The sequence below is a fragment of the Amia ocellicauda genome, chromosome 9, assembly GCF_036373705.1.
Source record: "Amia ocellicauda isolate fAmiCal2 chromosome 9, fAmiCal2.hap1, whole genome shotgun sequence".
NCBI lineage: Eukaryota > Metazoa > Chordata > Actinopteri > Amiiformes > Amiidae > Amia > Amia ocellicauda.
In genome coordinates, this window is record NC_089858.1 from 19206432 (window position 1) to 19228639 (window position 22208).

At 43.7% G+C, this 22208-nt stretch overlaps 1 protein-coding gene across 5 annotated transcripts in view; it reads left to right on the forward strand.

Moving 5' to 3' along the window:
- Positions 1-22208, forward strand: part of mtss1lb (MTSS I-BAR domain containing 2b) — a 65162-nt gene that overhangs the window by 29600 nt on the left and 13354 nt on the right. For all 5 annotated transcript variants that reach the window (XM_066713665.1, XM_066713666.1, XM_066713664.1 and 2 more), the window contains exons 4-9: positions 11842-11926; positions 16939-17030; positions 17326-17400; positions 20876-21033; positions 21481-21588; positions 22051-22148. In XM_066713665.1, the coding sequence (XP_066569762.1) occupies positions 11842-11926; positions 16939-17030; positions 17326-17400; positions 20876-21033; positions 21481-21588; positions 22051-22148 (616 nt within the window). The remainder of the gene's footprint in view (positions 1-11841; positions 11927-16938; positions 17031-17325; positions 17401-20875; positions 21034-21480; positions 21589-22050; positions 22149-22208) is intronic.

Genomic DNA, 22208 nt, shown 5'->3' on the forward strand with positions numbered 1-22208 from the left:
GTTGTGCTGGTAAATTGTCTTTATAAGATTGCCTGCACATCTTTGTGTGTTGGAAAGCCTCTGTATGCCTATGTATTAGTTTAACTATAATAGTAGGTTGTTGTATACCAAGGGCATATCGTTGCAGACAGTGATGTCATGTAAACATGGGAGGATATGGAACACTATTTACTGATGTTGATGTTTGTGAAATCACCTTGGATAAAGGCGTGTGTCAAATAAATAAGTAATAGCACTGACAATATACAAGTTTCTGTTTTGTTTCCTTTGTTTTGTTTTCTGAGAGGGAGGAAACGTGATAGCATGTGTTTGGGTCATGCTTTTTGTGAGTGTTCATTTTAGTCATGGCCTAGTTATTTTAGCGCTAATAGTTCACACAGAAAGCCTGGCTGTGCTCTGCCCTCAGGGCCTGTGTTTGGACTGAAAGTAGGACAATGGCTTGTCTGGCTTGGCAATCGATAAGTTGGCAAAAAGCAAACTGTGCTTTAATTGAAGGGTCTGGCACAGCACCCTGAATGCTCAGACACTCACGTAAAGCCTGACCTGAAATATATAAGAAAAAATTATAAGCGGACCTGCAGCTGCAGCAACAGAGACAGGGTGACTGCGCCTCAAAACCGTGCATGGGTCACATGGGAACAAGGCCACCATGTATCAGTCTGCTGGGAGGTGAGTCTCCAGTTCTCAATGTTTATGCTATTTCTTAATTGTAATGTATTTATCAAACCGAAAGAACAAAGTCTGTTTCTCTTTTCCCTTATTCCCTTAGGAACAGTAAACAGGCATTTAAACAACAAGGACATTTAAACTTAAATGAAAACGTATTTACAGTATAAACACACTTACACACTTATGTGCTATAAGAGATAATTCGTTGTTAGCTCTGTATCCATGCATCCTGGGTGTAATCTATATTTGAGAAAAATGGGGTGTTACCTGAATGTCTTTTCAGATAATGCAATGCACCCCTTTACTCAGAATAATAAAATCCAGCTCCATCAGCTTTATTTCTCCATCAGTCACACAGAAACAATAAGACCTTAAAAAAGAAACACATTATAGAAGCAAGATCAAATGCATTACAAATGCATTGGAATGACCTGGTCCTGAAGAGATTGGCAGTGTTGAGAAGGGACAGTTTCAGTCTGCTTACAGTTATTTCATAATTGTTACATTATTTTGTTACAGCTACAGTAGAGTTTTGGACTTGTATTGATACATTTTACACTTCTGCCTTAAAGGCTTTGGTGCTGCATGACATTATAATAGCTGTGTGCACTGTGGAGAAGAAACAGTAGCCGACACAGCCTTCTGACTGTGTCAAAACTGTCCAGAACTGGCCAACACAGAGAGTGACCAGGTGACCAGGAGGTCTTCTGTTAATTCTCGATGTGCTTGTCCACCATCCATGAGAGAGGTTAACGGGAGGGATATAAAACAAGTGTGTGTGTGTGGTATGAGGGATCTCTGTGATGACTGCATAACCTGGATGAAATCCATAATTCCTGGGCTTCCCTAATCCTGGCTCAGGGGATTAATATTCAGAGAGAGTTGACACAGTAATGCAGATTGAAAGGTCTAGATGAGCATACCGTGTACTCTGCACAACTGTAAATCACTGTCAGCAACACACACAGACGCAGAGCGGTGACCCACAAGCACACACAAAGCACATGACTCCACACTAAGACGCAAACAATCACACACAAATATTACCCTTTGCAAACGATCTGCCTCAACAGAGCAGCACGGTGCCTGGAGCTACCCTGGCCCTGCAGGAATGTCACTAGTAAAATGTTGGTAGTTACATTTTCCCAGCTCCACATGCTGTAATGTGGGTGATTGGTGCCAGCATTCTTGGGCTTTTTTAATATTTTATTTTATTTTATATATTTTTTTGTATGCAATTAGTTTTTAATGGTATCCAAATGGCATTTCTTTCTTAAAAGGAACACATGCTGTTTGTCTAAATACTCCCACACATATTATTACATATTTGAGGATACAATTTAAGTATTGCCATCCTAAAAGACTTGCCACAATTTATGTTTAACACGTTAAACATTGACATTGTCTAAAGGAGAGTCATCTCTGGTTCTGCACAGGTCAATTGAGATGCATGAAGAGTACAGTGAGTTAGCTGAGGGCCAAAGCCTTGCGTTACTTAGAAGAATGGATTTTGTGGGCATCTGTGCAAATGGCAGGAAGTTGGAGGGCAGAGGATACCTGGCTGTAGGAAGTCACACAGCAGATACAGGAAGGTGATCTCTTCCTGTGGGGCTGTGGGGCTGGTGGCTGACCCTGGGATGATGAACAGCAGGGTCACTGCAGTGTTTGCTTGTCTCTTGGTGCTCTCCCTAATCCACTTTGGCAGTTCAACCCCGACACCTACGTACGGCATGCATGGAAAGCTCTGAAAGACCGCTGAGTGTCTTCTTCTCAGCGTCTGATTAACTTAACGAATGGACATGGTCAATCAGGTCCACTCAGGAAGAGGCACATCTCAGGCACATAGCCTTTGTGGGAGCCTGCTCACCAGGGGCCACATTTGTGCCATGAGCCAAAATAACCCCAATTAGTCAGAGTTAACAGACAGGAAATGTAAAAATGTATTGTTGTGTGTTTCCGTGGTAAGACTGACATAGACAGCCTTTGGCCATAAGGAGCAGGAAAGAACCCCTCCCTGCAGTCTCTCGCTGTGGACCGCAGGATGAAAGCACACAAGTCTGTACGGCACAGAGAATGGCACATTGCTCAGATCTGATGGCCTGTTTGTTGCCTCTGAATCCCTCTGCAGATTCCATCTCCAGGGTTGCTATGGAGATGCTCTGGTGGGAAGGCCATAAAGCCTGAAGCACTGGGATGTAGGGATTGCTTCTGTGAGTGCGTCAGAGAAAGAGAGAGAGAGAAAGGGAGAGCAAGAGCGATACTGGGAAATGGCGGGGGTGAAGGGGATAGTAATGGGCTTTAACTTGTAACATGGCCTCTTTAAATGGACTTTCCTCCAAAGAGCACATTGAGAAGAAAATAGAGCAGTATTTTTAACTAAGAGAGAACAAAACAGCCTCAGTAGTGGAAGTGGAGCGTTCCCAGTATAAAATATTCAGTGAGTCGAAGTGATTGGGTTTGTTTGGGAGCGCTGGGACGTGCATGCTGATTTCCGCCTCGCTGCTCCCAGAGAGAGTCTGGAATTCAGGACAGGGATTCAGCCAGGGTCCGACTGACATTGTCCCCAGAGCCGCGACCCCCGATATGGGCCCTCCACTTCCGATGTCCGCTGTATAGGACTAGAGGATGTGTAGTGAGCGAAATGAGTCTCTCTGGTCTCTTCTTCATTTGCCATTCTATTTAATCCTGGAGGTGCACCATGGGATTGATTCAGAACTCGGGAGGAGGCTTGCCCTATTACTCCTGATGACAGTGCTTGTGTCTATTATATGTTTCTGAAAATGTTATTCCACATTCAATTAATGCAGATAACCAAGTGGGGTCTATTCATAACGCTGCCAGTAGCTGACTAATGGAGGTATTCAGTATGGTTAAAAAACAAAAACTACATTTAGTTCATGCAGTGATCACTAAATTATACACGCCTTGTTTATTGGAAGCTGGAAATTGTGTGGGTGTACGTGACCTACTTTTTCCCTTTTTGTCGGTCATTGTACCTGCAGAGCACTTCTTTAACCAAGCTAACACAGTATTGAACAGTTTTTCTGATGATGGTACAGTACAGCAGACAGTCACACTTCACTGGACTCCACTGTAAGTATTTTATTGTCAACTTTTTCAAGTTTTCAAGTCACTGATAATTTTTTGATTATCCCTTTTGTCAGGGATGCACATTTTGAGAAGCTTTGAACCATACACTGGTGGATAGAGATTACTGGTGAACTGAGAAATACATCCATCATTTGCATAAAAAAAACACTGGTCTCTTTATCATGATGGTGTGGTTTTTGATACATTTTGTTACTTAAAATGTAGGACTGTCCCGCCCCAGAGCAGAAGGCTTGATAATGACTCTCACTGAGATTCAGTGAACGCAAAAACGTCATGGGATAAGATGCCTAAATCTGTTCCGGTCTTCTGACAAAAAAAGCTGCAGGATTTGTGAACATTTAGTAGTCCGTGCAGCACTGTAAGTCTGTACATCTGTCTCTTGTTTGATTTATGCTTTGCTGTGGTCTAGGCAACAAAACATGCACAGTTTTAGTAACCAACAATCTGCTAAAGAGCATGTTTATAACAGAGTGAATATAGCAAAAAAACTGCTGTGAGCAACAATTGTAACTGATTGTACCAGGAACAGTCATTTCCTTTCTGTCCTGTACCAATGTGCACTGCTGTTTATGTTTTCTTCTCAGCTGATTAGTTCATCAAGAGCTTTATACCTTTATAGCTTATAAGCTTTTTTTCTTTCTTTTATGTTTGTCTGACACGAGGAAGTTTCTGTGTAGGAATGACAGCTCTCTCTCTCACTCTCTTCCTGTCTGATAATTATCTTTCCAGCTTTGGTGCCCTAAGTTATTCTGGCTTGTTTTGGAGTGGAATGGGAACTGTGTAGTGTGTTCATGTGTGGGTGAGTGGGGTTGTGTTACTGAGGGAAAGTACTGGGAAGGCAGGCTAGTTTACTGCAGGAATATCAAGCAGGGCTGCACAATGGGAGCAACCACTCTGCTATTCACTCCCCATCAGAGACCTGCTCTCATCTCCTCCTCATCCCATGAGTGAAACTCCCCTTTCTAGCACCCTGGAAAAAAATTGAATCAGAATCATCCTTAACAGAGTTAATCTGGGCTCCAGCAAGCTGCTGCCCTGACAGGAATGTGGAATAAGAGTAACACAAAAATCAAATAAAACCCCAAAAAAGAAAAAAAAATGCCCTCAAGAATATTGCGGGCACCAGAGGTCCATTCCTTTTGTTGGAACGACCCTCGGAATCCTTTCCGAAGCGATCCTGGCAACGGCAGAATTAGGGGAGGCCAGGGTCAGCGTTGTCACGGCAACTTGCTTGCCTGGGAATTTTCTCGGAGTGTGATTGATTTCTCCGAGCGCTCTCCTGGCTGTGGGAAGGGTGCGCAACAGCAGCACTGTGTCTCTGACGGAGGAGAAAAGGCTGGGCCTGACAGAGGAGTAGTGAGCCTTTTCGAAAACATACTGCATTCTCCCAACCCCAGGCTTCTTGGCACTGCAGTCCCATGGACCCGCCCTGTGTTTGCACAGTGAGCCCAACAGTGCCTGCTCCTGCTTCTGTTCTGAACCATTAGGACAAAGCAAACGAATGGCAACACTGGCATCTCCTTCATGGCCTTTTGCTTTTTTCAAATTCCCCCATGGGACACCTTAATGGCAATGAACAGCCATTTACACACCCACAGACAGAGTTATGCCCCCATGCTTTGAATGGCAGTGTCTCCAGGTTTGGAATCGTGCCTCTGTGTCACAGAACGCTGCAGACAGGGATATGGGGCATTGGATACGTTGCTCGGAAATGTTGCAACGTCAGAAAGCTAAGCGTACTCGGGTAACGTGCAGAGACAGTCGTTGCCCAGACCACAAGCAGAACTGATCCACTATCTGCTCCTCACCAAAGACCACGGCCAAGCCATCTGGACTGGAACTTGTGCCCAGTGAATTGTACCAAAGCCCAGTCATGAATGTCAGTCTGATTGGATAAGGAAGTCTTTGTGCTCAGGAATCTACTGAACTCAAAGGCATAAATGTGGCAGTGATTCTTATTTGTATTGAAAACATGTTTGTGTTAAATATCCTTTCTGTATCCTCTATTAGATTTTGTGTGTTCATAGTGAAATGGCAATTCTTGAATTAATGACAAATGCCTCCTAGCTTCTGATTTTGATCTTTGACTGTATGCCTCCTTGTAAAATGTGGAGGTGTGAAGAGGAAATAAAAAGAGCGGAAGTGACTAAATGAAATAATATATAAGGCTACAGAAGAAATAAAATAATAAAACATAAGGAAGTACCATTACATCTTACTTTGAGCAGCTGCAAAAGCCATTACATGTAAAGTAATACAAATAATGATTTTTGCCTTGGGTGCCTGTTATTATAGGATGGAAATAAGACCTGATTAGTATCTCCTTGGAATGGAGTTTCCTGATTTCAGGTCACCTGGTGATTGTGTTCCACTGTAGTTTGTAGTAGCTTCACAAAATTTGTCAAAGGCATTGGGAATGGATACAGCTACTGTGTTTGCTATGTAGATTTATGAAGTTGGGAAATCCATGGGTTGGTGTCCACTTTTTTAAAGTTCTAGGGTCCTGAGAACACCCAGAGTATGACAACTCCACAGAGAACAAACCTTCTAACCCTAGCTGTAACCCCAGCTCTAACCCTGATATTTTTTCCTATCTCTAAGGGCGAAATGTGCAGCTTATAGATATAGGTATGAAGTGCGGAGCCTGACGATGGTGTCGAAGAATTTAATAATAAACTGGGAAAGGGTAATGTCAAGAGGTTAGACTGGCAGGCAGGATGGTTTTGCAGTTGTAGCCGAGGCCTTTTTCTTGAGGCAGTGGCGTCACTCGAGTACGTGAGAGGCACAGCAGCACTACAGCAAAGTCAAATTAAGTCTTCAACCAGCACATGCCTGTCGCTCTCTCTCGTGTTTGGAGCGATACCGAAAGAACCGCAAGCTGGCCCTACAGGGTGCCAGTGGTTTTGGCCAGCTAGTTGTCAGGCTTGGCTGCAGAGCACATTGTCCACGGAAGAATGGCATGTAGGAAGCAGTGCTGTAAACACTGTGTTCTCCGGAAAGGCAGGGGCTTTGTGAGGCTGAATGGAGGGATATCCCATCAGGGAGGACCTCCTTTCCTCAGGACAGGGGCGGTAGGCAGTGGGTGGTGGTGGTGAGGGGGTGGGGGATGGGGGGGGCGTGAGGTTGTGGGCTTGGCATCTATAAATCACACGCCTACCCGCTCACACAGTGACACACAGCCTTTCATCTCTGAAGCAGGGGCATCCCATCTGAGGATTGGTGTGTATTGTAGGCAGTAGGCATAAATATATACATTACGCCTGAACTATATGAGCGCATAATTAAAGCATGTCTTAGGGGCCATCCTTTGATCTTTTGATTTAGTAAGGAAATTCATCAAAGAGAAGTGCAGACAGTGATAAACAACCACAGAGATAATGGTTTCTACTCAATCTATATACAGCATATATTTGGTGTGTGTGCGTATTTAAGTTTGAAATATCGAATATAGATACTCATGTATATTCAAATGTTTTCAAACTAATTATACAGCAAATTATTAGATCAAGTCAATGAGATTTTATATGACAACTCATTGAAAATCAAAAGACCCTGTAAACCTTGAGGACTGCAGTTTGACAGGGCTGTAATTATCTTTAAAATGTATTTTCAATCTGGTTCATGCTTAGAGGGAGAAACAGATTAGTGTCAAATTGAAAGTCACGTGCGATCCACTGGGAATGAGGTAATTCTCCCCCCGCCCCAGGTACAGATACAGACTGAAATGTATTAAGATGGGTAGAGACTCAAGTGTGACCTGGACCCTTATGCTTTCTGCATTGCATCTCCGTTCTCTCAAGACTTCAAAATGCTTTAAACTTCAATGGACAGTGATGTATTCTATTAAAGGAGTTTAACCCTTCATTCTTCCCTCAAGTTTGCTGTATCCGCCTGTCTCTAATTTAAACCCATATCCAAGTGAGACACTTCTAATTACAAGAGCAGATATCCTGCAGCTAGAGACACTCAAACTCCAGCCCTTAATTACTGTCTCTCCTCTAAACTCCCGCCCTGATCCTGGATGCATTTAATCTTTATGACCAATTTTCTCTGCTTTATGTCTTTGCATGTCTGAGTCCTCTAAACCTCCTTTGGCCCCTGCTCTGCGCCCTGCTGACAAAAGAGGCAAAGGTGGGGGCTTGGAGCGCATAATGAAAATAAAATGCACCGCATTAGCCGGATTCCTGGGATGGCGGGCAAATGTGCAGATGTTGGTCTGCCTGCCTCTGCATTTGTGACCAAATCATTTTGCCTCTGATTTCCGTCACAAAACTGAGGTAACGTCCCATTCACCCCCGTTTACTGTGAGGACTAGCCTAGCATTCCGACAGTTTTCTGGAAAATCCTAAAATGGGCTGAAACCATGATTCCCTTGGGCCTGGAGATTTCCATTTGTTATTGACCATGAAGCACTGCATCACCAACATGGCTGGCAGACACAAAGGTCTAGAGCAGACTGCAATCAGTAGACAGTGCACAACTGTCTGGAAGGTCTTGATAAAGGGGTGCAAGTCTGATTGATACACTGTCACAACAGTAGAACTAAAACAGCAAGCTAATGCACTATAATTATAATTTGGGGAATGTATTAATGGAGGTAAAGGCGTTGAGCCACAGAGGGAGATCCATGCATTAAAAGCCTATATTCTGCTACAGTTCATAAACAAGCCTTTTGTAATGGCTATTGAGTCCAGCAGTGAGGTGGGAATTTCGAACAGATGCAGATTTTGGTTCTTTTGCTTTTTAACGTTACTTTATTGCCGTTTCAAATAAACAAACTGTGAATATAAATAATCCCCAAACTGCAAATTAAGCGTGCTTATTGTGGAAATAAATATTTATGAAGTTGGAGAATGTGTGTCCTTTTGTGAGCGCGTCGAACTCTCTCTCGGTTTTGATTTCATTCCTCAGAGTGAGGCCAAAAGTGACTCCCATTTGCTTCTGAACCGGGTCCTTATCAGCAGGAAATACATGCCTTGATGTTGAAAAACTGGGCCTAAGGCAATATTACATTATTGGTCACCCAGAAGAAAAAATGAAAAGGGAATGGGGCAGGGTGTGTGGGGTAAGATTAAATGAGAGGTGTATTTATTTATTTTTTATTTCAAAGACCAACAACCCTCGTTTAGCTTTTTGTTGTTGTTTTAACCTCCTTCTTCAAGCTGCGCGGTTCCTAACAGCTGTGAGGGATCAGCGGTGTTAAAACTCGGAAGCTGCAGAGCCCTTTCTGCCATTGTGCGTGCGTGCGTTTGTGTGTGTGTGTGTGCGTGCGTTTGTGTGTGTGTGCGTGTGTGTGTTTGTGTGCCCTAATAGAGGGTTAGGAATGCTGATGAGGTGCAGCTTCCTGTCTTGTGAGCAGGGTGGTGTAAATGAGAGCAGACAGCAGCAAGCGCGGTTCAACTTGGGAGAGAGTACAGTAAACCGTGCTGTCTGTTGTGTGTGTTCATCTGTTAAGCGACACCCGAGACTCTGAGCCGGTACAGTAGCTGTGTGGCCTTCCCATCTGATTAATTGAAAAGAGTGGAATTTATGTCCTACTCCCTCCTGATCTCCACCTGGCTTGGGTCTCATTACTCCACAGACAGAGAAACAGCCACTGTCATAATAACCTTGGAGGGGGGAGTGGGAGTTGCGGTGCAAGTTAATGAGGGTTTTGTGGGGTTCGGCGAGGAAATACCTCAACTCTCCTTTAACGCCAGGTCTTTGTGAATCACACGGCGTACCCAACCGCAATCAGTTGCGCGTTGAAGGGCAGGCCACTGAAGGAAGGCTTGCTAATGCAAATGGAAGATGAGGGATTGCTCCTTTCTCATCTGTCATTCTCTATCTTACTCTCTTTCTATCACCCCTCTCTTCATCTCCCTCTCAGTCTCTCTCTGTCTTTCGGCCCCTGTTCCCCAATAAGCAAATTATTTCCCTGGGATGATTCTACTGGCTAAATGTCATGAGAAAAATCAATACCCCTCTCCTTTGCTGGGCCCCATTGCATTGTGGGAGGCTTTGCAGGGAGACTACAGTAAACAAACCTGAGGACTGATGGATGACTGGCAAACAGTGATACTTTCTATTGTTTTTGGAGGCCTGTCAGTCTCTTTTTGGTTCAATATTACTGTTTACCTTGTTGTAGCCAAAAAACGAATATTAGACCTTTGGCATACTTGAAAGTAAGAAAAGATAAAAAGAAACACAGACAGGATGTGTATATAGGGGGTGTGTGTGTGTGTCTCTGTGCATTGGCATATCTGATGTCCATCCTGATTATAGGTGTCTATGGAATAACATTCTGTAGAGTTATGCTGAATTACAGGCATTATTGACCATGTGGACAAAAATCATCAGGATCACAATATACTAAAGCGAGAGCCGTCTCTCACAACCCGTTTCACAGCTCTGAAAGAGGGTGTTTCTCCAGGGTAATTGAAAGGGAGACAGGAATTAATTGTTGCTTGGTAGAAGAAGAGGTAGAAAGCAAGAATGTGTTAATAATGGATAGAGTTTCCACTGGTACAAATGTTGTTAATGTCGTGCAGTTCAAGCTGTGCGTGAAAGATTGGTATGGGTACCACACAGGATCACGTGGAAGTACAGCAGGACATTCCAGCAGGATGTGCCGAATGGTCTGTCCATGGGAACAGTTGTTAATGTGTTTGTTCTGTTGGAATTTGGTGAGAGATGTTGACCAGAGAGAGGTTGGCAGCCAGAGGTACTATTACGTTCAGTAGCAGCTTTCCCTTTTGATCCTTTGGCTCTATGTCTGTTGGACTGCGTTCATTCTGGTTAAACCTCATGTTGCTGTGAGATTTGAATGTCTGGAAATGGCCAGTGTTGTCCCCATAACAAGCTGCTGCTCAGGGATTCAGGAAGTTGGATCTCCACAGACTGGAGACTGGCAGGTGCTTTCCATGTTAGGGTAGTTTCTGCATTGTTATAACATTGTAATATACTGCCTTACCCTGTGCTTCTGTGTCCTCTTCTTTCAACTTTTTCAGCAATGATTGTATCTTAATGGCCATTTAATTTATGCACATGCCAACAGAAAAACAGTTTCATTTGAAATGTATATGGATGTATGTATTACATGCATGCTGTATGTTATGCTTGCTGGAAACAAGTGTGCAACATCTACATAAACCATGTTAGACATTCCACACAGATTACACATGACAGATGTCAAAAGCTGACAAGTAATCATGTTAATGCAGCACCCAGAGATGGTAGGCAAGGTGCAGTCATTCAGATACTCACACATGTTTACCTGCTGTCCACTTTCAGATGATTGAATGTGGCAGGCCAGTTTTTGCAGACTTGTGCGATTTTGCTCTCTTCCTAAGAAGGAACGCCATGCTGTACCTTGTGACTCTGTCCCCATGGCATCTGTCCCACTTTTCCACAGTGCCCACATCAGCCCTAGCCCTCTCTGATACAGTGTGTAGGGCGGTGCTCTCTAGTAATCCTGACAGAGGCGGTGGGTAATCCCCCTCTCTCCAGGGGGACAGACCAGCACTGGTTTGGAGGCTGAAGGCTATTGGAGCTCCACAGCTGTCAGGCCTGTTTAAGGCCCACCCTGTTGACTTGTACAAGGAGGGCAGCTGCACCTGCTCTGGCTATCTGCCCTTGAGACACACACACAGGATTAACCTGTATGGCCTGCCATGCTCTGCAAATCCCATCTGATCTTTCAACATCCATTGCAAGAATATTGGTGTAGTAATAGTTGTCAGCTCAACTCAAGTAGGCTGTTATGTCATACCAGACACTAGGCTTGGGGGTCAAAATACTGTTTCAATTAACCAGAGGGAAGTTGGTGGTGTTCCCTCTAGTTCAACACCAAGTGGTGTAAACCAAACCTCCACTGATTCTGCAGTGTCTCCCTATCTGTCAGTCATCTAGCCTAAATGCTGTGTCTCCCTCTATTGGGGAGTCCTGAGTCCTACACCTGTGTGATTGTTGAATTGAAGAGAGTATAGTTGCTGAATGTACCTCTCTAGGAGTTGTGTTGCTGTCATTGTTCCTGTGCTGTGCCCAGCCTTGTCTGACCTTCTGTTTGCTTCCTCTGTCCAGGTGCCACCAGAGACATTGGCTCAGCACTGACCCGGATGTGCATGCGCCACCGCAGCATTGAGGCCAAGCTGCGCCACTTCACCAAGTAAGAGCTGGGCGCTGGGGGGCTTTACACTTAAGGGCAGGGATTTTTTTTTACCAATCCGTAGTGTAGCCATACAGTGTGCAGGTTTGACACTGTGAATGTGCATTGAAATATGTTTCATACCAGCCTAATGACAGATGGTTAAACCTGTGCTGATTATTTACAACCTGCAACTTTTAAAACGTTTAAAAAGTTTACCAAGAGAAGGATGCAATTAACTAAATGAATGAAGTGTGGCCTACAAATACGGCCACCCCCACGATCACTACAGGATGCATGCTAAGCATTCCTCAAAAAGCTTTCTGACCAAAATGCTGTTTCTAAAACAAGTGAATCACAGCTCTGTATCTTAAAATAATAAGGAATTTCATTCTAGATATTTTTTCTGATTCTTGTTGGTTTTGTTTGAATTATTTATGTGTATTTTCCTCCCTTAGATAAAAGCTAAATTGGCTCTAATATAATTTTGGAGCAATGGGTGCTTGGGGCTCCTCTGACTATTTACATTCCCAGTGAACTCTTTGACTGGAAACGCGGTTTTCTGCGGTTTTAAATTACATATGTGTTCTGATGGGACTTGCCACCCTCCGCGTTTACATTAGAAAGCTTGCTAATGAGGATAAACCATATGTTTACATTTCACAGGCAAAGGAAAGTATAGTGTAACAAAATAACTGGACCAAGATGATAGAATGTAATATAATGACAGGGAAGGGGGTGGCATGGGATTACAGATGTGCCAAAAATAAAATTAATATTGAGGGGGTGGGTGGCTTGTGGAGTTAAAAATAGAAGCGGAGTATCTGTGTTCTCTGTGTAAATTTTACGATCTTTATGAAACTATATGAAAATAATATGTATTGATCTCCATAGATAGAAAAAGTTTGTCTTTTTGGCTCATGGTATTATTTTTCAGAGTAAGATCATTACCCTTTGGGTGTGTGTATATGTATATATATATACACCGATCAGCCATAACATTATGACCACTGACGGGTGAAGTAAATAACACTGATAATCTCGTTATCATGGCACCTTTCAGTGGGTGGGATATATTAGGCAGCAAGTGAACATTTTGTCCTCAAAGGTGATGTGTTAGAAGCAGGAAAAATGGGCAAGCGTAAGGATCTGAGCGACTTTGACAAGGGCCAAATTGTGATGGCTAGACGACTGGGTCAGAGCATCTCCAAAACTGTAGCTCTTGTGGGGTGTTCCCGGTCTGCAGTGGTCAGTACCTATCAAAAGTGGCCCAAGGAAGGAAAAGCGGTGAACCGGTGACAGGGTCATGGGCGGCCAAGGCTCATTGATGCACGTGGGGAGCGAAGGCTGGCCCGTGTGGTCCGATCCAACAGACGAGCTACTGTAGCTCAAAATGCTGAAAAAGTTAATGCTGGTTCTGATAGAAAGGTGTCAGAACACACAGTGCATCGCAGTTTGTTGCGTATGGGGCTGCGTAGCCGCAGACCAGTCAGGGTGCCCATGTTGACCCCTGTCCACTACCGAAAGCGCCTACAATGGGCACGTGAGCATCAGAACTGGACCACGGAGCAATGGAAGAAGGTGGCCTGGTCTGATGAATCACGAGTTCAAGGTGTTGACTTGGCCTCCAAATTCCCCAGATCTCAATCCAATCGAGCATCTGTGGGATGTGCTGGACAAACAAGTCCAATCCATGGAGGCCCCACCATGTCTTGGTGCCAGATACCACAGCACACCTTCAGAGGTCTAGTGGAGTCCATGCCACGATGGGTCAGGGCTGTTTTGGCAGCAAAAGGGGGACCTACACAATATTAGGCAGGTGGTCATGATGTTATGGCTGATCAGTGTATATATACAGTGAGGGAAAAAAGTATTTGATCCCCTGCTGATTTTGTACGTTTGCCCACTGACAAAGAAATGATCAGTCTATAATTTTAATGGTAGGTGTATTTTAACAGTGAGAGACAGAATAACAACAAAAAAATCCAGAAAAACGCATTTCAAAAAAGTTATAAATTGATTTGCATGTTAATGAGGGAAATAAGTATTTGATCCCTTCGACTTAGTACTTGGCGGCAAAACCCTTGTTGGCAATCACAGAGGTCAGACGTTTCTTGTAGTTGGCCACCAGGTTTGCACACATCTCAGGAGGGATTTTGTCCCACTCCTCTTTGCAGATCCTCTCCAAGTCATTAACGTTTCGAGGCTGACGTTTGGCAACTCGAACCTTCAGCTCCCTCCACAGATTCTCTATAGGATTAAGGTCTGGAGACTGGCTAGGCCACTCCAGGACCTTAATGTGCTTCTTCTTGAGCCACTCCTTTGTTGCTTTGGCTGTGTGTTTTGGGTCATTGTCATGCTGGAATACCCATCCACGACCCATTTTCAATGCCCTGGCTGAGGGAAGGAGGTTCTCACCCAAGATTTGACGGTACATGGCCCCGTCCATCATCCCTTTGATGCGGTGCAGTTGTCCTGTCCCCTTAGCAGAAAAACACCCCCAAAGCATAATGTTTCCACCTCCATGTTTGACAGTGGGGATGGTGTTCTTGGGGTCATTCCTCCTCCTCCAAACACGGCGAGTTGAGTTGATGCCAAAGAGCTCGATTTTGGTCTCATCTGACCACAACACTTTCACCCAGTTCTCCTCTGAATCATTCAGATGTTGGCAAACTTCAGACGGGCCTGTACATGTGCTTTCTTGAGCAGGGGGACCTTGCGGGCGCTGCAGGATTTCAGTCCTTCATGGCGTAGTGTGTTGCCAATTGTTTTCTTGGTGACTATGGTCCCAGCTGCCTTGAGATCATTAACAAGATCCTCCCATGTAGTTCTGGGCTGATTCCTCACCGTTCTCATGATCATTGAAACTCCACGAGGTGAGATCTTGCATGGAGCCCCAGACCGAGGGAGACTGACAGTTATTTTGTGTTTCTTCCATTTGCGAATAATCGCACCAACTGTTGTCACCTTCTCACCAAGCTGCTTGGCGATGGTCTTGTAGCCCATTCCAGCCTTGTGTAGGTCTACAGTCTTGTCCCTGACATCCTTGGACAGCTCTTTGGTCTTGGCCATGGTGGAGAGTTTGGAATTTGATTGATTGATTGCTTCTGTGGACAGGTGTCTTTTATACAGGTAATGAGCTGAGATTAGGAGCACTCTCTTAAAGGGAGTGCTCCTAATCTCAGCTCGTTACCTGTATAAAAGACAACTGGGAGCCAGAAATCTTGCTGATTGATAGGGGATCAAATACTTATTTCCCTCATTAACATGCAAATCAATGTATAACTTTTTTGAAATGCGTTTTTCTGAATTTTTTTGTTGTTATTCTGTCTCTCACTGTTAAAATACACCTACCATTAAAATTATAGACTGATCATTTCTTTGTCAGTGGGCAAACGTACAAAATCAGCAGGAGATCAAATACTTTTTTCCCTCACGGTATATAGGCTACATTACAGAGCAACATTTTTCAAGCAATGAAAAGAGGGTGTTTTCCCTCTAGGCCACTGCTAAACACATACTACTACAGGATGCTATGAACAGAAAATGTTTTATATGAAGAAGAAAAAGCTCATCTTAATCTTAGAAAGTACAAATACGTTCTTTCCTTGAAACTTCAGATGTGATCAGACACAGCTGTTAAGATGAGGTAGTTGTGTAGGAGGACAAAAGATTCTGGTCCACTGTAAGTCCCTGGCACAGTAATACAGATTTATATTGCATGCTATTTGGGGTTTGTGTCCTTTTGATTAGTCCTTATCTGGATTGTAGAACACACTGTGATGCCAAGAATAAAAAGCAGACTGAATATCAGCTTTGGGGTTTGAAAGATGTTACTCCTGTCTTTGATTGTCACACAGTAGATGATGACAGGAGGCTACAGCACAGACTGACCGCAAGACTCTTTCATTATGATTTTTAATTCTGGGACATATCAATTACAAACAAGCCTGCTTTCTTTCCAGGGGAGAACATTTCAATACCACAGTACTACAGCTGATATACTGGTCCAGGACTCTTTCAGTTTAAGAAGCTGACACTATAATACTCAACTTTAGGATGCATAGCTAAGCATTTTCTTTAAAGTGAAAGATAAAGTAGTAATAATAAGTACTTTCCCTTATGGATACCCCCACAATACAAATAGATTTCCACATATATAGCAGCCTGTATTCCAGAGTTTCATCACACAACTGAAATGGAGTGAAAATATGAGAGTAAGTCACCTCTAATAATCATTTTGAAGAGGGATTTGAATAGAAGTAGAATTACCACTCATCACAGTTTTAAACTTGTCACCATGCCCCGGTATTGGATAACAATTAACTTACCTAGCAGACAATGCTTTATTCCCTTTTTTTTAAGCTTATAATAGAAATGTCGCACCTCCCTGTAATAATGTCACACGTATACAGGAAACCTTGCGAATGTGCAAATGCATACACAGCGGGTCATGCTCTGTTTTCCAGGCATTGTCACAACAGGAAGGATTTAACTTTTTCCTTGTGGCACCGCAGCTGTGATTCATAGCTGCTTTCTTCACCATTTCAGTGCCACCTTTCGAAGCCTGTGATGTAATTGTGCTCTAGCATTCATGATGTAATCTTCGGTTATGTATTTAGCAGTCTAATCTCATTCTTGCCCGTTTAATCCCCTCAACTATTGGGGTATTAAATCTTTTGGTTATTCTTCTTTACGTCAGATGGGATTGGCAGCAGAAGAAAAATGAGTTGGCCCACTTGTTTTACAGAATTGTATTAAAGGGTTATAGTTTTCCTCTGACAGCCTTTGACTGTGGAAAGAGTATTTAATGATCTGGTATATCCCTTTATTCAACTGTGTTCCATGTTCTTGAGTTGAACTAATCAAGACAGCTTTCAGGTACTTCAAAGGTAACCACTACCGTGTCGACGTACACCGGGACTGTTCTGCTAATGAATCCTTGCCCTACGATCCATTGCAGGCCGTATGTTCCAAATGTCTTCCGTGACCTTGATATGTAATTCTTCTGATCTCTATTTCTCCTTTCCTAGTGCTCTGATGGAGAGCCTCATTACCCCACTCCAGGATCGCATCGAAGACTGGAAGAAGACTGCCAACCAGCTGGACAAGGACCACGCCAAAGGTGGTCACCTTTTCCCTTTTTAACTCAGACCTTTTTGCATGCTCAATATGACTGTAACTAATGATGAATCAAGTATAAAATTACAAAATTAAAAAAAAAATCTTAGTTATGTTTTTTCTGACTGTCTTTGAGGTTGAGGGGAGGTTTGTACTAGTTGATTCCTTCATTTCATTTCGAATCCTGACAGTGGCTGAATGTCTGAGATGGACACAAGGCGTTGACACTCTCTTTACGGTTTGCATTTACGGAAGGGTATTGCTAACACATTTAACAAGCCTGCCTCTCTCCCTCCCAGAGTACAAACGATCTCGTCATGAGATAAAGAAGAAGTCCTCAGACACCCTGAAGCTTCAGAAGAAAGCCCGGAAAGGTAGGCCCCCCCATCGTGGAATGCACTACGTTTTCTGACACCGCACAATAAAGAAGCTGAAAGGATTGTTTCCAGCTAGTTTACTATTCTGTAGTTTTCTACTGTTTACATGCAACAAATTCAAATTTTCCTGGACACTCAGTGGCACACAGTACATAACAAAGGACACTTACAACTTGAGAAAAACTGATATTTCTTATGTTAGCTCTCAGTCTTTAAGTAGAGCCATTATGGTAATATATTATCCTGTGAAAAAGCTGTTGTTAATTACTGGGGTTTCGTTTTCAATTCCACTGTTAAAGAAAAAAGAAATATGTTAAGAGGTTTAGGTTAATAGTCCTCTGACCCTTTTCCGCAAACATGTAGACCGAATATATGGTGAAAGCCTATTTCCTTGTTAAGGTTTAACAGCTGTAATGCTATGTGTATTGTGGTTGTGATTAAAAATGCAACAGGAGTCAGCGGGTTACAAATTAGTTCTGAAAGAATTCTTAAACAAGGTTACCGTTTCTGATTAAGGTATTCACCAAAGCAGAATTATTGCGATTACTCTCTCTATTGAAACCAGGTGTCCGTTCCAATTAATTTACTGCAGAGAGAAGAATAGAATAGGTAAACAAGGCCCTGCCTTCAGTGTGTACACTAAAAACCCAAGGTATCTTCAAAAGCTGGTTTACACAGTTTTATGCTTTTGTCTATTCATCGTCAGGCTTATCCTTCTTTTCTCAAAAGGCTATAGAGCAGGATGACCCTGTTAATAAGATGGCATGCCTTAGAACTGTCTTTCTTTAACATCTTTGGACGATAACTCGTGCTTTGTCAGATAATAGGAGTAGCCCTGTCACAATCAATATCTCTGGAGAGGTATGCTGGGGGGAAGAGAAAAAAACTGCCACAGGGGAGGGAGGGAACACAGAGACTGAGACTTGCTTTGTCACTGTGGAGGATGAGAGCTGATGATATTTTATACAATATGTCCCTCTACTGGTCCTGAATTGAACTGCACTGCCATTCCAGCAGCAGTGTTACACGTGAGGTGGAACATCATGAAAAATAGGCCTTTTGAAACCCACACATCATTGTTTGATCCTGAGTGTGACTTCCCATACAGCCTTTTTGGCTGTCAATCTAAGAGCAACACAAAATTTTTTATTTGATTTTTACAGAAGTAGGGGAAGGTTTTTATTGCTAAGTTAATCCGATGAATGGTTGTTGTGTAACGAGTGCGTCCTTTGCTTCGTGTGGTCAGTGTGGCTGCAGAATACCATAAGCTTCCTGCAGTGCATCAGCTGCTGCAAGTCCTGCCCTTGTATTGGCCACTGCACTGCCCAAGATTTACTGTTTATTTGATTTATTTATTTATTTTGCACTAACGTTCCTGAAGCACTTGGGCTACACAGAAAGAGACCTGCAATGGCTTCCTTATACTAACCCTAACATTAAGCTCCTGTCTCTGCTTTCTCTCCCCCATTATCTCCCACCTCACTCCCCTCCCCCCATATCCCCTTCCCTCTCTCTCTCTCTCTCTCTCTCTCTCTCTCTCTCTCTCTCTCTCTCTTGCTCTCTCTCTCTCCCTCTACCATTCCTTCTGCTCTCTCCCTCTCTTTTTCTGCATCTTCCCTCTCTGTAGAACTCCTGGGTGAGTATAGAGTGAAAAATCATCCTCAGGTCTGCTCTGCCATGTCTCGTCCGTTTGTCTCTTTCTGTGCTCGACTTTGTAGCCGATTAACTCAAGATAGTGGAAAGGCAGCTGTAATTCGTCTGTGAATGACATTCGAGCTGTAAGGTTATTACAAACAGGTCATGCACTATTTGACACAACCTTGACAGGTTAAATTAAACGAGAGTGCAGACTGTTTATATGAAAAACAGTTATAAAACGCTGGGAGGTCCATGACAAAACCACAAAAAACAACTCCTGGTCTTTATCTTCAGTGTGCTGTGTGTGATCAATGAAAAGTATAGCCTGCATAAATCCAAAAAATAGTGGGGCTGTGAGCTGCAAGACCCTCCTTTACTGAGGTATTTGGCTTATTCACTGCGCTTTGAAAGTGTATTATGAACTGTTACTTTGCAGAAAAGCCCTCCAGTCCTTACACCATGGTAACACAACATGTAGTCCCTGCCATGTCCTCCAATACAGGATATGCGGCTTCTGGTTTCACACTGACATATTTCTTTTCACCTGCTAATGAACTGTTAAATGAGTGAAATACCTCAAATGACTGGGTTGTCTGACATTGGTGGAAAAAGCATTGTGGATATTTCCACAAAAAAAACGTAACTTTCTAAATTGCATGACATTGTAAGTAAAGGGATTCAAATACCTGGTTCTTCACAGCTTTATGAGCATATGAGTGCTTGTGCCTAAAGGTACAATCAACATAGCCTGAAACTTGTATCCCTCTGAAAAATATAAGATTTATATTATGTGTCAAACACATGTTCACATTGGAGTCAGTCAGGGTTTCTCTGGCTTGATGTAAAGCAGTGACTCTTGTGCCTTGCAAAATTTAGGACCTACAGCATTATTAGGAGCACATGACTAGTCAGTTCATGTGTCACATGACCCGTGTACACTGTCTACGTCTCTCTTGTGCTAGTATGAGGGTCGCAGCACCCAGCCGGTTCACCTATCCCTTGCTGCTTTAAAAAGTCATATATATTTGTTAAGGTAAAGGGGAACTTTGCACAGCAGAACTAGCAGGCAGCACAGAATACTTCTGAACAATAAATTAGAAAGTCTGTCATTTGAATTTGGCCTGACACAAGTTTCTCTCTGCTGAAGCTCACCGATTTCCCAAATTCAAATTCATAGTCCACACAGCGGCTAGAAAGCATTCCTAAAATCTGTGTTTGAGATTTAAAAAAATGCAAGGTTATTGTTGCATGATCTGTGGCACAATGTTTCTGAGCAGGGCTGTAGGCTGGAGGAGTGTGTCTGTGTCTGTAGTTTCCTGCAAGGCCTTTTTCTAGTTTTTCGTCCATCGTCCTGCACTGTCACTCTGTCTCCCATCCCCTGCATGAAGGCAGATGTTCCTCCGCTGTTTGCATGCTCATGTTGATTAACCAATTACTTCCTTCATTTTTTACGTTCCAACCACTCCTGTTGCTGGTGTTTAGTAACCTCTTGACAGTACATCTGCATTATTATTATTATTTTTTAACACTGCTAATATCTTTTAATGTTTTAATTTCTTTCCCTAGTTTTTTAATTTAGTTCAGTCTGTGTTTTATTCGTCTGTATTTGTGGTGATCAGTCAGTGGCTGGGGTATTCCTTCAAGGCACGGATTGACCACCAGGTTCTAATCACCTGTTTCTCTTTCCTTTCTTTCTCTTGCGCTCTGTTCCTTTTGACTGGTCTCTCCTCCACACATTTCACTCCTGTTCCTCATGCCTCCACCCCCTTACCCACGCCCTCTCCTCCCCTCTCCTCTTCTCCTCCCCCACTTACCCCTCTGCCCCCCTGCACAGGGAAGGGTGACCTGCAGCCCCAGCTGGACAGTGCCCTGCAGGACGTCAATGACATGTACCTACTCATGGAGGAGACTGAGAAACAGGCTGTGCGCAGGGCTCTGGTGGAGGAGAGAGGGAGGTTCTGCACTTTCATCAGCTTCCTGCAGCCTGTGGTGGTGAGAGAGAGAGAGAGAGAGAGGGGGGGGGGGGCGGTGTGGTAGGATTTCAGGGTAGAGAAACCGAGGATGGGGATGGAAGGAAGGATTGTTGTGTGAGTGGAGGGGAGATAAGGGACAGAGAAGAAATAGACAGGAGGAAGGCAAAAGGGGAGAGAAGGCTTGAGTGAGACTGGGCATGCAGGAGAAAGAGAGAAAGGCAGGGAGAGGTGAGAGATGTTATTGTTTTATTGTGTTAATGTCTTGTTTTCAGCCAGCGCAAATGAGTGCTGGCTTGCTGTTCTGCTTTCCCCCAGGGCACTCTGCTTTTCCTGTGATCTTCAACAGGCTCATTGGACTGTGCATCGCTCTGTGTGTGTGTGTGTGTTTGTTACTGAAGGGTACTCTGCCATGTTGGACTGATTCCCCCTCTATATCTCTGCTCCGTTGCCATTTCTCTGCTCTCAGAACGGAGAGATTGCCATGCTGGGAGAGATCACCCACCTGCAGGCCATTATTGATGACCTCACTGTGCTGACCGCCGACCCACACAAACTGCCCCCTGCCAGTGAGCAGGTATTGCCCTGACCCCCTCTCCCCGTACACAGACACTCTCCACTTCACAAACTCACATCTCTTTAGCAACAGTAGGGGTCCTGCTCTTTGTCTATATCTACAGTTTATAATGAGGTCTCCTGCATTGAACTAAGCAGCCCTTATATAGATTTACTACATATGTGACACAGTGCTGAAGCAGACACAAACCGGATTGCCCATAGTCATACAGAAGAAGTTTTTACAATGGGGGTGCTCAAGTACTGTCAGAGGACTGGGTAGTGGCACTGTTTGGGGGAAGGCCATTTTTATTTTCACACAGTTGAAAATCTGCATTTTTACAGCACAATAGTGAAATGAATGTGTGTCATCTGCAGTTCTGATACTACCGGGTGCTGTTAAAATGCGGGGGGTGCGGGGGCTGTGTGTGTCCGGTGCTGCAATGTGCTGGGCAGGTTTATTGATGCAATGCACTTGTCACAGGTGATAAAGGACTTGAAGGGCTCAGACTACAGCTGGTCCTATCAGACCCCCCCCTCCTCCCCCAGCAGCTCTGGCTCCCGGAAATCCAGCATGTGCAGGTAAGGGGAGAGAGAGAGAGAGAGAGAGAGAGTTGCACACCACAAAGATACGTGAAAGTG